At 39.4% G+C, this 16215-nt stretch overlaps 2 protein-coding genes across 2 annotated transcripts; one reads left to right on the top strand and one right to left on the bottom strand.

Moving 5' to 3' along the window:
- Positions 1 to 64: 64 nt before the first annotated feature.
- Positions 65 to 3241, bottom strand: LOC146360650 (uncharacterized). Its single transcript, XM_084920353.1, has 4 exons — positions 2867 to 3241; positions 2697 to 2762; positions 2484 to 2564; positions 65 to 2046 (listed from the first exon to the last, which is right to left on the bottom strand). Exons 1-4 carry the CDS (start codon positions 3194 to 3196, stop codon positions 1684 to 1686), a joined length of 840 nt encoding a protein of 279 aa, XP_084776479.1. The 5' UTR covers positions 3197 to 3241; the 3' UTR covers positions 65 to 1683.
- A 1376-nt stretch (positions 3242 to 4617) lies between these two features.
- On the top strand, positions 4618 to 12550 carry LOC146360649 (lymphocyte function-associated antigen 3-like). The gene is made up of 11 exons (XM_084922261.1): positions 4618 to 5007; positions 5560 to 5718; positions 5801 to 5926; positions 6051 to 6211; positions 6287 to 6401; positions 6498 to 6596; positions 8954 to 8974; positions 9582 to 9602; positions 9768 to 9794; positions 9895 to 9951; positions 10353 to 12550. Exons 1-11 carry the CDS (start codon positions 4926 to 4928, stop codon positions 10376 to 10378), a joined length of 894 nt encoding a protein of 297 aa, XP_084778387.1. The 5' UTR covers positions 4618 to 4925; the 3' UTR covers positions 10379 to 12550.
- Positions 12551 to 16215: the final 3665 nt, after the last annotated feature.

Genomic DNA, 16215 nt, shown 5'->3' with positions numbered 1-16215 from the left:
AAAAAAACAACAAGAACAAAATATTTAGGAAATACACAAACTTATTTATTCTGTAAATGTAGAAAATGTCTGTGGCTAGTCCGTCTGGGCTCAGTAGAGAGGAACTTGTTAACCTTGTAGCGTGCAGCGGGCGCAGTGTCAACCTGACACCCATGTGCAACCAGTTTTAACTCTTATTGGCTGCCGACTGCAGTCCCGAAGAATACTGAATAAATGCGCATCAGTGTGCTACCCTGAGCAGGGAACACGATATCATGGAGTTTCTAACATGGAGCAAGGTGAAGGTGACGCTACTATCCAGAGTACTGCAAGACTAAAACCAGCTTAATAAAGCTATTTTAACAGCAGGCCTCATGGGTTTTAATTGCAAACTTGACTTTGTAGTCTCAAACGACAGAAATCATTTTAGCTTTTTTTTAACCAAAACGACACCGATATCTAATAACTGTAATAATTCGAGACTTTAAAACAAGAAGTTTTAGGGACTTCAGTTTCAAAATGGCTATTCTTGTTTCTCCCAGAGTGAGAAGAGCATCACATCCACTCTTCCATTCAGCTGACTGATTCCTACAAATCTTAATATTCATTACATTATATGTAGATGACTGGATGAGTGGCTGGATTTGAACAGTTCATTGTAAAAGGCAGAACAGTATTTTGCTATTAATTCAGGATATGTAATCACACTATTAACAATAGGTTTATGAATGGAATTGAACTGTTCCTCTTGCTTTTTCAGATTAAAAGAAAGAAAGAAATAAGCTGTGCATTGTTCTCCTTTTTCTAACAGCTGTCTGCTAGCTCTCACATTATGAGACATAAATCATTAGGAATTTCACAGAGATGTGCACATTTGGGTATCAAAAACTGTTTCTCCATTTTCTCTACTATGTTAAATTACTGCTGTAATTACTAAGAAATCGGGCTGTTTCAAATTTACAAATTTTGCAGTAAACAAATTCTTTTCTGTAGTTTCTTGAAAGGAAAAGTGGGAAGCTAATTTCTTTATACGAGCAATACCACCCTGATTTTCATTAGGCTTTAAAGTTACATTCAACAAAGTCTCGACATTTAAGACGATTTGTTGGGCCAGAGCAGTCAGCTATTATCAGACTGGCGCTGTGGCAAAACACCACAGGGACCATGATCAAGATACACTTGCCAGTTTTATGGTGTGTACAGTGTAGTAACAGTGCTCTTTCCCGTTGTCTATACAAACTACAAAGAGCGGCGACATCCTGGTAACTATTGTCTTGCTTCTCATCATCGTCACAGTATTAGTTCCTAAATCAAAGTCAGTCATCTAGTGTACCAGACAAACAAAGCACATAATTATAAATAAAAGTTCAAAGATTTTATAAATATACACTACATATTTAATATAAACATATAATATATACATTTGTGCTATAATTCCTGTATTTTTGTAATAAAGCTATTGCGGGACTTGGCGGATGTATGTGCACACATATAAACTAAACACTTGACAACTATAAAAATGTCCTGAAACTGTCAGCAACAGTCAGTGTAGCGAGCTCACACTTCACAGCATGCTGTCAGAGAAACTCTCAGCTTCTCTCCACGAGCCTCACAGACAAAAGCAGAAGATGGAAGCAAAGGTTTTATGATATTAAGAACAACGCGTAAGAATGGATGAAAAAAAAGGACAACAAAGACGTGCCATCAGGTTTTCTTGTTGTCGTTTGTTGTTTGCAGCTCGAAAGCTTGTTGACGGAAGTTGCTCAACAGCACCATCACCTGTGCCATGGCATCTGCCCGCATTTTGTCCGGCAATGTCCGCAGCCCCTTTGCGACCACGATTCCAAAGTAGTGCGACTCGTCCAGCTCGTCCCCTTGCACAACACACATGTCACGTAATGCTGCCATTTTGGAGCAGTCCGTTAGCAGGTCTTTTATGGAGGTGGTGGCGTGGTCCTCATCGTGTTCCTTCCTTTTATTAGGCCGGCTTTGTGGGGTCGGGGTGATGCAGCGCCGTGTCGGGCTGCCCTCGGACCTGGAGGGGCTCGGCAGAGTCGACTCCATCAACTGCAACGAAACAGAATGGGAAATTACTAGTCAAGGAAGCATCATCAAGCAGTTATTAACCTTACCATAATGACTGTATTGTATGGACCACATCTCCTCCTCAATGGGTGAAGATGAATTTGCAGAAACATATCTGACATGAGGCAATTATTAATAACTTTTTCCAAAAACTTCTTATAAATCCTAATTCTTTTAATTTCCACATATATTTTGTTTATTTCATCATCACCTTGTCAATGTAATGTTACATTCTCCATTTGTGCATGTGTATATTCCCGTTTTTTCCATATGTAAATATGGTTCTGTTAAGTGTTTATAAGCAACCAAGTTTTTGTCATCTGATTATACACAGTGCTATAACAAATATATTTAAAATAGCATAACAGATGAACCACACATGTCTGTGCCAGTCAGGCTAGTCCTGTAAAAGCTCTTACTTGTATTTCGCCTCCCTGGCTGCTGTTATGTGGTGACGGTCCAGGGGATGCTGCAGCTGAACTCTGGGATTTATCGGGATACTAAAGGAAAAAAGCACCAGTGTAAAAATACTGAGATTCAGTAACACCACCAAACACTTCCGCTATGACTGTACATAGCTAAACATACAGGTGAAGGGCATCAAAACATCACACACAAACAGGAACACTTACAGGGTTAGCCATGTCTTCCAGCACCTGGGCCGGCCCTGCGGGGGAGGATGAGAAGTCTTCGGGACTCTATTAAGGACACATGAACTGTAAAAACCCCAAACCTTCTTATAGTTTGTTTATTTTTATTTATTTTATTTTCCTGCACAGCTGGAAGTTATTGCGTCTCGTACCTCTATTGTGTACCTCGTCACGGCATTCCTGTGTTTCACGTACCCGTCCAGCCACGACAGGGACTTCAGCAGCGGAGGGGTTCTCGCTGGTCTCGCTGGCTGGCTGCTTTTGCTGTTGAACTTTTTCTTGGCCCGAACATACCTGTCCCGAAGTTGCTTCCACTTCTCCCGGCATTTGTCCGGCTCTGTCTGGAGGGCGGCTGCTATTTCTTGCCACGACTTGATGCTAACGTGCGGGTTCTTGTAATACTTGTGTCCAGGGTCATAAAGGTTGTGGTGTAACGCAATTTGTTCAGCTAACTGTTCCTCGAAACTTTCGAGCGCCTGCATTTTTGTCCACTTCCGTGAAGCTTTTCTCTTTCCCTGGTCAACTCAGTGTTTCAACCAATCAGCATTCGATCTACGTCTAGCGTCATCAACATCGATACGCGCTGTTTTTATTATTATTATTATTATTATTATTATTATTATTATTATTATTATTAATAATAATAATAATAATAATAATAATAATGTAATTGTGTTTTGTTTAAAGTATTTTAATTTATTAAAATACATCACATTTTGGGTTGTCTAGACCAAAATATTAAATTTAGCTCCACAAGGGCCTGATATCCCCTTGCGAGGACATTATACTGCTTCTGTTTTATCAAAATTTAAAATGAATGTCTTCATATGTGGCTCTTATTTTTCTTAGAAACAAAAATCGGGTAAAAAAAAATCTGGTGATTCTTTGTTTTTACATTCATGAGGTCCCAATCAGCCCAAATATCAAAGACAAATTAAAAATACATGCCATGGAAGAGTTCGGGTCTTAGGAGGTTAAGGATCAGAAAGAAATACTGCAGGAAGCTTTGTGATACCTTCACTTTTCTCTGACAGGGGCTCCCAGTCAGTGTGTGTGACAAGTTTACACTGCTAATAATGGACAAACTGACAGCTCAACCACTGAAATGTGGTTAAATATTGATTTTCACCCTAGTCCCTCTGTTATATTTCAAAAGGATTAAAATAATTACTACAGTGTCCATTATTTCAGGAAATGTGTGTAGTCTGTTTCAGTTTCATCCTTTTGAAAAGCTCCTTTCTTTATCACCAGGATTCATTAAAACAGGTAGGAACCACATAGGTATTTCATTGTGTTTGTGATAACCACTAGAACCTAAAACATTGAAAGAAAAAACTATTTAAAAACTCTTTTGGCTGCAATCTACTTGGTTATATTTTCATTTGACTTTTGACAGCATTTTTAAGATTTACTTTTTGTCTTTCGGTTCACTGTTAATTCTTCTTTGCTTATATGAAATGAAATGTCTTTTGGCATTTATTTGGGCAGTTATTTTAACTTTAACTTCAGTGGTTACTGGGACACAAAAGAGCATTTATATTGTACAATCAACAGTCAAAGTAAATAAAGTGAATGCTGTAATTTAAATAAAGCACTTTTCTGAATTTAATAAGACCTGAGATTAAAAAAAATACCTGTAGTACAGCAAAGGGAAGCATTACTCCTCTTTATCAGATTTGACTGGAGTGTCCACACATGGGTATGAGAAATGTTGGTCACTAGTAAGTGTGCTGCAATATGAGTTTTTATCTCATAACCACAGGATGCATATTTCTGAAGACGTAAATAAGATTGAGTGGAGCTTTTTCTTAGGTTGCAGTAACACATTATTGTCGCCAGGGGGAGAAAATGACGTTTGTTTTCTTTTTTTTTTTAACTTTCCATTTACTTTCTAAAAAGTACTTTAACTTTGCTTAACCTCGTTTAAAGTTAGTTTTATTGGTATCAAACGCTTTATGGTGATTATCCAACAATATAACCACGTTGTGGGTGTTAGTTACAGAGGCATGTCCGGGTTGTGGCGGGGACTCCCACCCTGCTTTCACTTTCATCGTTTTTTTTCGCCCTGTGCTGTTCGGTGTTTATGCTAGCTTGACTGTTTATGCTAGCTCGTCTGAACTACTGTGCGTTTGGTTTTTGAGTTTATCTGGCATGTTTCTCGGTACTTCCAGCCTGGAGTTTTCGTTGTTTATGACCGTTTAAGTGACGAAGATGTGGCCTTCAGAGACGCTAATCGTGTGGCTCGGCTGTTTGTGTGTCCTCCTAGCTGCCGTGTCTCCTTCAGTACATGCGGGTAAGTCTGCTGTCCTCTTGAAGGATCCTTGAAGCAGCTCGTTTTGTAGCACATAGTGAAAATTGTGTTTTTGCGGAGTGGGTGGGTGTTTTTATGAAAGCTGAATCGTAGTTTAGTGATTTTCCCTGTTTGTGACCCCACCCAGTGCAAACCGGCGTTCACATAGTGTTTTCAGCCAGTTTCTTACAGTCAACAAAAGCTAGCACACCAGGACTGAGTCCTTATAGACTCCAGAATAAAGGAGGTGAACTGGAAGCTACAGCTGTAACAGCGTGTGTCAAACAGGTGATAAATAAGTCAGGATTAGTTAGCATACAATGAGACAGACAGCAGCGTGACACAGCAGCACGATGCATGTTTGAAATGCCAAAGCAGTTTTATAGAAACGTGTTGTATGTGTGCAGTTTAGCTTTATTCAGAATGAAACTTTCACACTACTTTAAAGAATTAGTCACTTTTTTCCTAAAGAACAGTTTGATCTTCATTATTGAATATGTGACCAGTTACTAATAGAAACTTTAAAGTATTTAATCTGATCATTTATCTGGGCAGATACAGTCTATGGAAAAGTGGGAGGAGAAGCTGTCCTAAAACCACCTGCCAACTCTGTGTCTGGCCCCATCACACAAATCTCATGGAAAGAAGGTTCTAACAAAGCCATGGAGTGGGAGACAGGTGAAACGAATGCAACAGGCTATCGTCAGTTTCATGGTAAGCTGTGTTAGTGGTGCAGTGGTCCCATCTTTGATTATCAGTGATGAGTTAAAGGTAACAGTATCATATGTGTTTGAAGATCGTGGCCACCTGGACACTTCCACTGGTGTGATGACGATCAGCGGTCTGTTACATAATGACAGCAACAGCTACACACCCGAGATCAACAACAGGCGACTCACTCCAGTTAGCCTCGTCGTCCTCTGTAAGTGGATAAATCAAACTGTGTTCAGCTTATCAAGTAAAACTGAAAGTGTTTAGTATGTTACATCAAAACTAATGAAAGTGAATCACATGATGAATTTTCCTGTTTCCTTTTCTAACAACAGCTCCCGTCCCTGTACCCAGTGTTAACAAATCCTGTGATGAGAGCAAATGTGAGTTGATCTGTGAAGGAAACACAGCCAGAGCCACTGCAGTCAGCTACACGTGGATGTCAGATGATACTGGGATGCATGTTTCATCTGGGAAACAATATACTGTTCATAAGGTATTTTAAGTAGACTTTAGAAGGTGTGAAGACTTCTTCTCTGTGGTTTCAATTATATTAACAATTTCACTGCAGTTCCAGGTGAACAGTTCAAGCAGTTATGAGTTGAGCTGTGAGATACAAAACCCAATCAGCCGGGAGAGAAGTGAACCGATCACCATCTCTTCAGACTCATTCTCTTTGATACCTCGTGAGTTATTTCTGTAAAACACTCCTTTCAAACTTATTAATGCTACAGGTCATCAACTTTGAAAAGCCACTTACTGCTGCTGTCATTATTTTACAGCACCTGGAGGAGCTCCAAACATTTACATGGGACTTACAGTGCTCATCGTGCTGCTGGTTGTCGTCATACTGCTGGTTGCCTTTCATAAATGGAAAACAGGTGACAAAATAAATACAGTTTTTTATCAGCATATTGATATTCAGTATTGTGATCCCCCTGTCCCCCAAACTCATAGGCTCAGATGTAGGGATGGGTATCGTTTAGGTTTTATCGATACCAGTACCAAACCAGTACTTTTGAAACGATGCCGGTGCTTAAACGGTGCTCGAACCGGTGCTTAAAGAATGGAGAACACCAACTTGGTCCAAAAACCTCTCATGTTCAGCTGTTTTTTTTGTAAAAAAAAATAACAATGTTAGCCTTTTCTGCAGCTATGGGGCATATATGGTATCACTCTTGGCTGGAAGCAGTGCTTAAACAATGGAAAAAAAACACAAACTTTGTCTAAAAACCTCTCATGTTCAGCTGTTTCCCTCTTTTCTTTGGTCATTTTAGCCTTTTTGGCCAGGGTGAAGGGAGTACCTGCCATCAAACAAGAAGACAGCCGCATGTAACTACGACGGTGTTTGCTAGTTCACCTTACATGCATTAATGTAATAACGTGGTTAGCCTACTCAACGTAAATTACACACGAACAACATTAAGCTACTCACGCAGAGAAGAACGGCTGCTGCTGCATCATCATCATCCTCATCATTTCTGCTACACTGGCAGGGCTAGGGGCCAGGACTCTCCTCTTCGGGTTTTTGGGGGATGTTGCTAACTCCGGGTCCGATAACAGGCACCACACCCGCAGTAGATGTGCATGATGTGAGGTCTCGCAGCAAGCTATCAAATACGGTGCATTTCTCAGCTTTTAAAAAAACGCTATGTGTCGCCAGGTGTTTCATCAGATTCGAGGTGTTACCTCCTTTGACAGTATCACAGTATCAGCTTAAAGCACTTGTTGCAGGCTGCTGAGTTTGCATCTTTTGCTGTGGAGTACAGCCAGACTTTTGACCGCTTCGCTTTGGGCATTTTTAATCTGTAGCTCTGCTCTAAAAGAACGTACGTACCTGGACCCGCCTACTACGCTCTCAAAGGTAAAATGATTGGCTAGAATCTGAAGTGTATGACATCTCAGGGGGAAAAAAGCACCGAAATGTGTGCTGCTTTTTGGTCTGGTTACTACCATTTATGCCATAATGGCACCGGATACCGGCACCCATCCCTACTCAGATGCCAGCAGAACATTTTAAAAAATGACCTTGACCATGAAATGAACCTCAATGTAATTCAAAACTACAACAGTCTCCTCAGCTTGCTAATGCTTACAACTTGCTATTAAAAGACAAGCTAATGCAACATGTTAGGAAAGATGCTCTGTAGTAATTTATTTAAACGCATTGCTGGCATCGAACTTAAACAAAGCATATACACATGTTCACCTCCTCAGCTGCTCGTTATATATATGGCAAAGGTGGCTGCTGAATGAGAAAGAAAGGTGACTAAAGTGACTTTGATGTGGTTATTGGTGCCAGATGAGTATTTCACAAGCTGGTAATCTACTTGGATTTTCAAGTTTTCAGAGCTCTGTGGGTCTAAATGTCTCATTGTTGTCAGTGCTCAGACTGCTTCCAGCTGAAGATAACAGCAAGTCAAATAACCTCTCATAACCAAATTATGCTTGAATGTTTCCAGCAACTTGTTGAATTTGTGCCATTAAAATTTTCAGACAGTTTTGAAGGCAACAGATGGCCTCACATTTGACTCTAGAATACTTTGGTATACAGAGGAGTTCATTGAGTTCAAAACCAACTCAAACCATCACTCTTCCACTATCGTGATGACAGTTGAGGTTTGTGTGCTGATCTGCTTTGCTTAATTTTCACCAAATGTGGTGCTGTGCTTAATGGCCGAACATGTCCACTTCAGTCCAACCATCCAAAGTATATTTTTCTGATATCTTGTGGTTTATTCAGATGCAATTTTACAAACCTAATCCACGCTGCCATGTTCATTTAGAATGAAGACACTTTCATACAAACAACACACACGCGTTCAGTGTTTTGCTAATTGTACTGTCATGAATTTCAACATTCATCCTGCTAATTGAGATCAGTAGAGTCTGAGATGTAGCTCTTGGGTTTTTTGGAATTTCACGTCTGACTGGAGTGAATTTGTTCAGGTGGAAGACACCTAAATGCTCCAGACCGACACACCGTCAAAACCTCTGATTTTAAAGAGGGGCTCACATTTGCTGGTGATTGATTAATTAGTGCATTTGGCAAAAGGGGATTCAACCCGATATTAGCGAGTAACAAATTAAGTCGCTAGTGAGTGTAGGGTTTGTCCCAGATCTTTCAGAATAAGGGTTTTTCGTTTAAGTCTATTTGAGGTTGTATTCGAGTTTCATTTCTGATTGATAATGGTGGATCGCTAATCTAATGTTGTAATTTTCTTTTGATTTCTTCCAGGAATGTGGTTTTTTGAAAAAGGTAAGAAGTCTAAAACAAAGTGCTTCCTAAACAAATCTGAAGCTGCAAAGTAAACATTTAGTTTTCATTTGCTTAATTTTATTTGTATGATTTGCTTTGTCAGTTACTCTCTATTTTAAAATGGTGAATTATCTGTCAGTACTATCTGATATTTTCGGTCAGTTTAAGGATACATCACATGTGATTCATCTTTAGACTGATGCGTTAGTTTTACAAACCACGTGCCCGTGGTGGATCTTGGTAACAAGAACAACATGGAGAGACGTGCAAACAGTTTGTGTTGTATATAAATGATCTCAGAACGTGACTGAAGGAGCATTTCTCTTCAGTTTCAGCTCTAATGTTGAAACCATCATAGCTGAAGCTTTAACAGAACTGACTGGCTTCAAGAAATGCTGCAGCGTTTTAGTGAACGTGGATGTATTTTTAGTTCAAAATCAGATTCTCTGATCAGGCAATGAAATGCAGCATAATAATAGCATCATAAAGAAAATATTGTCCTTTTTTATGATATAAATATCAAAGTGTTGGCAGCTCAGTGATGACTACGAACAATAAAACAAAAACTGGTGTCTTTTACTGTCCTTTGCTGTAATTCTCTCTGCAGAGTCCATGCCGTGGGAAGGAGGTCAGTAACAAATCAATTATAGTCCTTTTTTTTTTTTTTTTTTTTTTTAATCACTGTCTATTAGAAAGTAGAACTCAGAAATACCTGTGGTTCTTCTGTGTGCTGTTTCTTGTTAATGTCATTGTTCTTTATGTTTTGTTTTTGGGGGGTTTTCATCCACTTCAGATTTCTGGAGGAGTGATGAACATCAGAGTAAGTTTCAGCCCAAAACTGTATTTATTTTTATGTTCACAGTGGGGCTTTGTGTGGGATTAAAAAGCTGATGTGTATATTTCTGTCATTAAAATAACAGGAGCTCCTGCGGCTAACGGCACCACTGCTCAACAACGAAATGATGAAAAAACTGAAGGTAAAACTGTCTCAAACTACTTACACAGCAGTAAATCACTCTGGCTATAGAGTTTATAAAGGACGTGTTAAGCATATCTCCAGCTCTGTGGTTTGATCTTGGACTCTGTGAAAGTTGCTTCGACTGACTCACAGCTTTAAAAATACTTATTCATCATATACTGTCCCTCAGTTCATTTCCTTTCTCACTTCCTTTTCTGCTCCATGTGAGCCACCTTTCATCTTTTCGTCCTCCTCTCACAAATGTATGGTTTAGTCACATGATACAGAGCTGAGAGTTGCGGGGCACCTGAATCGGCATTTAATTGAATTTAAAACTTTGGCCATATTTATAAGGCCTTCAGGTTTTTAACAGCTGTGTGTAACTGTTTTCTTCTTTGTCTTCTTTTTGAAATCTGTCAGAGGAGACGCCAATGACAAACGGCTAAACATCAAGTAAGGACAGGTCAGGTGAAAACTGAGATGATCTGAAAGATCCAAACGAACTGAAAATGTTTAAGAATGTCAAGTAGTGCAGACGTACAATGGACGTTCACCGGGGGGAGGCTCCAAACCACACAACAATAAAACGAGTTTTACTTGTTTGTTGTTGTTGTTTTAATTTGTCTAGAGACTTGAAATGAATGAGTCATGTAATATTTTGAAGTCATTTCCATCAGAAGATGAATACATTTGTGTTCACGACTCCGCTTTGTTCTTCGTGTACCCTGCATTGTTACTGTGAACACATTTAAAGCGGACAGGAAGTGCTACATGTATAAAGGCTGATTTACAGCATCGAGTCCTACTCTTAAAAAATGGCTATGAAGCTGGATTTAATAATAATATGTGTCTAAAGTTAAGGTTTTTAGTGCCAGTATGGAAAGTGATGTTATGTGGTTGGTTGGTGCTAATAGACTTACATTAGTTTATGTTGCTAACTAGTGACAGCTGCAGTGAGTTTTATGTTAAAGTACCAAAGATATATTGTCCCCTTTCACTCTGTCTCTTCAGCACTAAGTGGTCGTTCATTATTGGCTAGCTGCACTGAAATATGGGAATCCACCTGTTAGCCGTATTGTTAGGGTTTGTGGAGCACTTTATAAATGAGCAGAGCTTGTTGGAGTTAGGTGGACTAGTGATTTACAAGGACGAGAAGCTTAAGTCTGACACTGTCCCCGTTGTCTTTGATTTTTCCTCCTTTGGTTGGATGTAGACACACGGCACACGATCAGCTGGCAGAGCAGATGTTCAGAGGATGTGATCAGCGTTATTTTATGCAGTAAAACAGTCTTTCTTTCCTCAAACACACCCAACCAGTTTACAACATAAGTTACTACATGCCCATCTCAAACACAACTGAGTTTCTTATCGAAGCACAGATCAGGAATCCTGAGGTGCTTAAGAACACAGCTGTGGCCCCTTCGTGGATAGAGCCTGTTCAGTGCTGTGAGTATGATTATAAGATTCATCTGAAATCACAGCAGTGGCAGTCCAGATTATAAGTTTTACATTTTTACTGCTGTTTACATTCACTTCCGCCATCTTGGATTGTTAAGTCACAGTTGGTGGGGCTGATCTGACTTTTCAGGTGGGAAATCTGAGTTCAGGATGACAGTTTAGAGTAGGGCTCCACAGTGTAAATCAGCCTTTATAAATGTAGTGTTTCATGTTCACTTTAATCCGATGTTTAATCTGACATGAAAGTATTGTTTTTTTTGTTGTTTTGTTTTGTTTTTTGTCCTGCTTAAAGCTGCTGAAGTATTTTAATTACTAGCTTTTACTATTAAAAACACTACAGATGTAGTTAGATGTAAAAAGGTAACTTGAATGAGATGTGACAGGAGTCGAGCTTAAAGCAGATCTCCAAGATTTTCCATAGAGGCAAAAAAAAATTTAAACAATAGCAGGAAACTCAGCAAAGTGCCATTTCCTGTGATTTACTGCATACCTGACACCGAATGGCACGTTGACCACGTTAAAGAGGAACGCGGGGGGATGATTTATAATAAGAGCCAGGTGTGGTGCAGCCTCACAGTGTGGAGGGGAGGATGTTAAACTGGCAGCTTCTGGGGGCAAAAGGGACGCCATTGTTTGGTTTGGGCCACAGGGTCAAACAACAGTCAATGCTTTGTACAGTTAATGCATATGTGTGCGCTTCTGGGAAAATTGAAGCTTGGACAAAGTTGCAGGTTTTTTATTTACATGTCTTATTATTTCTATTAATTCATCTTCGAACATAGATCTTATTTGACTTGTCTTCTCTGTTACAGTGAATTGTACAGTGAATTATTTTTGTAACAGTTTTTTTTGTCTCATTCCAACCTACTGTGTGTGCAGAGGATGTTCTGTAGCTGTAGCGTTAGACTTTTGTCAGGCACAGGTAGCGAACTGAAAGTCAGGTATGAGCTGCAGTGCTGCCGCCATCGGTCTTTAACAATCTCCAGATACACTAAAGTTTCCACATTGCTTCATACAGCAAGCACTAATATTTGTTTTTATTCCCTTGGATTTGTATTTATTGTGGTTCAGTGTCTGAGGACGCAAATAATGTAAATATATATGTGTTGTTTTTATGAACTATGTTTAATAAAACCTACAAAAATGCAGGTTGCAGTGTTTACATGTATGCATCACTCTTTTTATCGGTTTTTACTTTCACAAAAGCAGACTGTACACTTCTGGCAGTTCTGATCATTTCCTCTATACCATGCAAGAAATGAATCTCTGAATCCAAAAGGTGATGTGGATCTGGGTTCGTTTATATTTTCTTCACAGCATCAACGTGATTGTGATTCAGGGAGTTTTTTGTCTTTGATGTTCATTTGTGAAATGCACAGATGCCTCCATCTTCCAATGGTTAGGAATGTCTCCAAAAATTGTTCTAAGCACAGCCTGTTTATGCAAAACATTTATACATTTTGTTTTTTTACTAATCATTCCTACAGACAAAAAGAAGAAAACTGAGTTCAGTGAGTTGATTGTTTTGGGTTGACCCAGTTCTGGATGTTTGGGACATAATGGAACTAGTCACTTGTTCTTCTTGTGGCGGTAATCCCAGAACAAGATGGTGGACAGTCCCTGGGGTGGATATTTGTTCCTTAAGGCGCTGAATGTTGTAGGATGTGCTAGTTGACGTATCTGTGCAACGTTGTGAGGAGCTCCGGGGCGGTGTCCCTTAACTTGCAGGCTGGATTGGCGTTTCCTGGTTTAAGAAGGGGGACCAGAGGGTATTCTAGAACTATAAGGGGATCGCACTCATCAGCGTCTTCAGGAAAGTCTATGCCAGAGAGGAGAGCCCATCCGAATCTTGGACACAGGAGCAACAATGCTGTTTTCAACACTGGATCAGCTCTTTATCCCCGCAAGGATATTCCAGAGTGCATGGGAGTTTGCACAAGCAGTCTACTTGTGTTTTGTGGACTTTGAGAAGGCAATAATCGAAAAGGCCTATTCTGTACAGTTTGGTTGGGGTTTTTTGTACAGAACAGGCGTGTCCCGGTGGTGGATGGTTTCCACTTTGGTGGCCTTAGGATTTTATCTTTGCTTTTTGCAGTGTTTCTGTTGGCTTCATCGAGTGGTGGACTCCTACTTGCACTGAAGCAGTGCACTGTTCGCCAATGTGAAGCGACGGGAATGAAAGGACATCCAAGGCCAAGACCATGATTCTCAGCCAGAAAAGGTTGACGTACCCAGTCCGGGTCCAGGACAAGTCACTACCCCAGATGGTGTAGTTCAAGTATTTTGGGGTCTTTTTCACGAATATGGGGAGAGTGGAGCATGATTGACAAATGGATTGGGGGCAGCATCAACAATGATGTGGAAACTGTACATTCCTTTCAAAGCATTCGTTTCAAACTCCTTGATGCTGCTCGTCATCAACTGTGAAAAACCACTTACTGCTGCTGTCATCTTTTACAGCATCTGAAGGGGTCTCAAAATGTCCACAGTACTGTGCGGTGTTTTCTGTTAATCTCACCATTCTTTATGGGAGTTTTTCCACCGGAGTACGTTTCAGCCACATTGGGATTCTTACATTTTTTTTCCTCAGTTTTTTCATGGTATTAAAAAGCTGTCATTGAAACAACAGGAGAAGCTTGTGGGGATAACGGCGCCTCTGCTCGTCAAAAGCATAAAAAGGCTCAAGGTGAGACGCTTTCAAACTAGTTAAGCTTCTGTCCACTGACAGCAGTAAATCTGAGAGCAAATGTTAACAAGGACATACAGTATTAAGCCTATTTCCAGCTCTGTTTTTTTAAAAACTTTTAAGGGTAGAAGTATTTTTGATTGTACAGTAAAAAAACATCATTTTTTTATCATATAAATACTTTACCGCTGTTAAACTATTTATATCTCATAAAATAATGTACAGGTTACAGAAAATTGCTGTTGTTCTGCAAGAGGAGACAATTATCATATGAGGACCAGCCAGGTGGGAACTGAGATGACCTGAAAGATTTCTAAAATTAGATTCAGAAAATCAGGAAGTGCAGACGTAGCAGTTGAGCAGCAGTGGGATCCAAACAACACAAATGCACTTAAACGGTTTTGTATCTGTGCAGAAACCTAAGCAAACAAGTCATGTGACCTTGACTACTGTAAGAAGTTAAAGCTATTTTCTGATTGTTTTTGATGCAAAGAACTGAACAGAAACCATAATCGGATATTGATCAAGAATCAGCTTTGGTCATCTTCTGCACTGCATCGTTGCAGTGAAGATCAACTCTTTCTTTTCCTTTTACTGTTTAAAACACTATAGATGGAGTTAGATGTAAAAACTTAACTTGCCCCAAAAAGCTTAACCTTAAATTCAATTTAACTTAGTTTATACAGCACCAAATCACAACAACAGTCACCTTAAGGGGCGTTATATTGTAAAGTAGACCCTACAATAATACATACATGAGATATAACAGGAGTCATAAAGGTTTTCAGGCTTGAAGCAGATCTCACATCTTCATGAGGTTTGTTCCAGGAGTTTCCAAAGAGGTAAAGATTTAAACAATAGTAGGAAACTCAGCAAAGTGCCATTTCCTGTGATTGACTGCATACCTGACACCAAATGACACATCAACCACGTTAAAGAGGAACGCTGGGGGATGATCTGTGATTCGAGCCAGGTGTGGTGAGGAGGACCTTAAACACAGTGTGTGTGGAGGGGAAAGGAACGCCATTGTTTGGTTTGGGCCGCAGGGTCAAACAACAGTCAGTGCTTTGTACAGTTCATGCATGTGTGTGCGCTACTAAGAAAATTGAAGCCTGGATGAAGTTGCAGGTTTTCTATTTACATGTCTTATTATTTCTATTAATTCTTCTTTGACCGTGGATCTTATTTAGCTCATCTTCTGTGTTTCACTGAACTTTAATTCTGTTTGTAACAATGTTTTGTCTCTTTCAAACCTACTGTGTGTGCGGAGGATGTACTGTAGCTGTATTGTCAGACTTTTGTCAGGCACAAACTAACTGGAAGTCAAGTATAAGCTGCAGTGTGTGAGGATGCAAATAATGTAAATATATATGTGTCTTTATGAGCTATGTTAAAAACCTACAAAAACCTTTTTTTTTTCTACCAGTTTTCACTTTAACAAAAACAGTCTGTACACAATACTGATTATTTCCTCTATACGATGCAATCACTGGATCCAAAAGGACACGTGGATGTAGATTACTTTATATTTTCTTCATAGTATTAAGGTAATGATGATTCTGTTTTTTGTCTTTGATGATTATTTGTGAAATGTGCAAATGTCTCCATCTTCCACTGCTGCTCACGCGAAGCGTATGGGCTCAAAATGTGGTCATAAATATTTTGTCCTTGTAAAAAAGATTTGTATGTGTAAAAAAGATTTGTGTGTGCGTAAAAAAGATTTGTATGTGTAAAAAGAATTTGTGTGTGCGTAAAAAAGATTTGTATGTGTAAAAAGAATTTGTGTGTGCGTAAAAAAGATTTGTATGTGTAAAAAGAATTTGTGTGTGTGTAAAAAAGATTTGTATGTGTAAAAAAGATTTGTGTGTGCGTAAAAAAGATTTGTGTGCGTAAAAAAGATTTGTGTGTGCGTAAAAAAGATTTGTGTGTGGACTTAGAAAAAAAACCCCTGCAAGTTACAAGTACGAATTTTGACCCTATTTTTCTTCCTTTCATCTGATTGGTCAATGTCACGTCAATCACAAATGTAACAATCCAATCAGAGAACAGATGGGTTTGGCTGTTGGAGGGGCGCTTTTTTTGAACTGCAGGTCTTTGAAGGGAATAAATGCCCTTTTACATGCCAACCCAGCGTTTTCC

This window comes from Perissodus microlepis, chromosome 23, assembly GCF_051167445.1.
Source record: "Perissodus microlepis isolate ML-2025 ecotype Zambia chromosome 23, ASM5116744v1, whole genome shotgun sequence".
Classification (NCBI taxonomy): domain Eukaryota; kingdom Metazoa; phylum Chordata; class Actinopteri; order Cichliformes; family Cichlidae; genus Perissodus; species Perissodus microlepis.
The sequence above is the reverse complement of the archived record's forward strand: the minus strand, read 5'-3'. Positions and strand labels throughout refer to the sequence as shown.

What these genes read in the sequence shown, in the direction of transcription:
- LOC146360650 (XM_084920353.1), bottom strand. Translation starts at nt 3,196, where the DNA reads ATGCAGGCGCTCGAAAGTTTCGAGGAACAGTTAGCTGAACAAATTGCG. An exon ending in TGGAAGACATGGCTAACCCT is followed by an intron (nt 2,565 to 2,696) that starts GTAAGTGTTCCT and finishes TTTTTCCTTTAG; the next exon opens with TATCCCGATAAATCCCAGAG. An exon ending in GCCAGGGAGGCGAAATACAA is followed by an intron (nt 2,047 to 2,483) that starts GTAAGAGCTTTT and finishes GTTTCGTTGCAG; the next exon opens with TTGATGGAGTCGACTCTGCC.
- LOC146360649 (XM_084922261.1), top strand. Translation starts at nt 4,926, where the DNA reads ATGTGGCCTTCAGAGACGCTAATCGTGTGGCTCGGCTGTTTGTGTGTC. An exon ending in AACAATATACTGTTCATAAG is followed by an intron (nt 6,212 to 6,286) that starts GTATTTTAAGTA and finishes ATTTCACTGCAG; the next exon opens with TTCCAGGTGAACAGTTCAAG. An exon ending in GTCCATGCCGTGGGAAGGAG is followed by an intron (nt 9,603 to 9,767) that starts GTCAGTAACAAA and finishes CATCCACTTCAG; the next exon opens with ATTTCTGGAGGAGTGATGAA.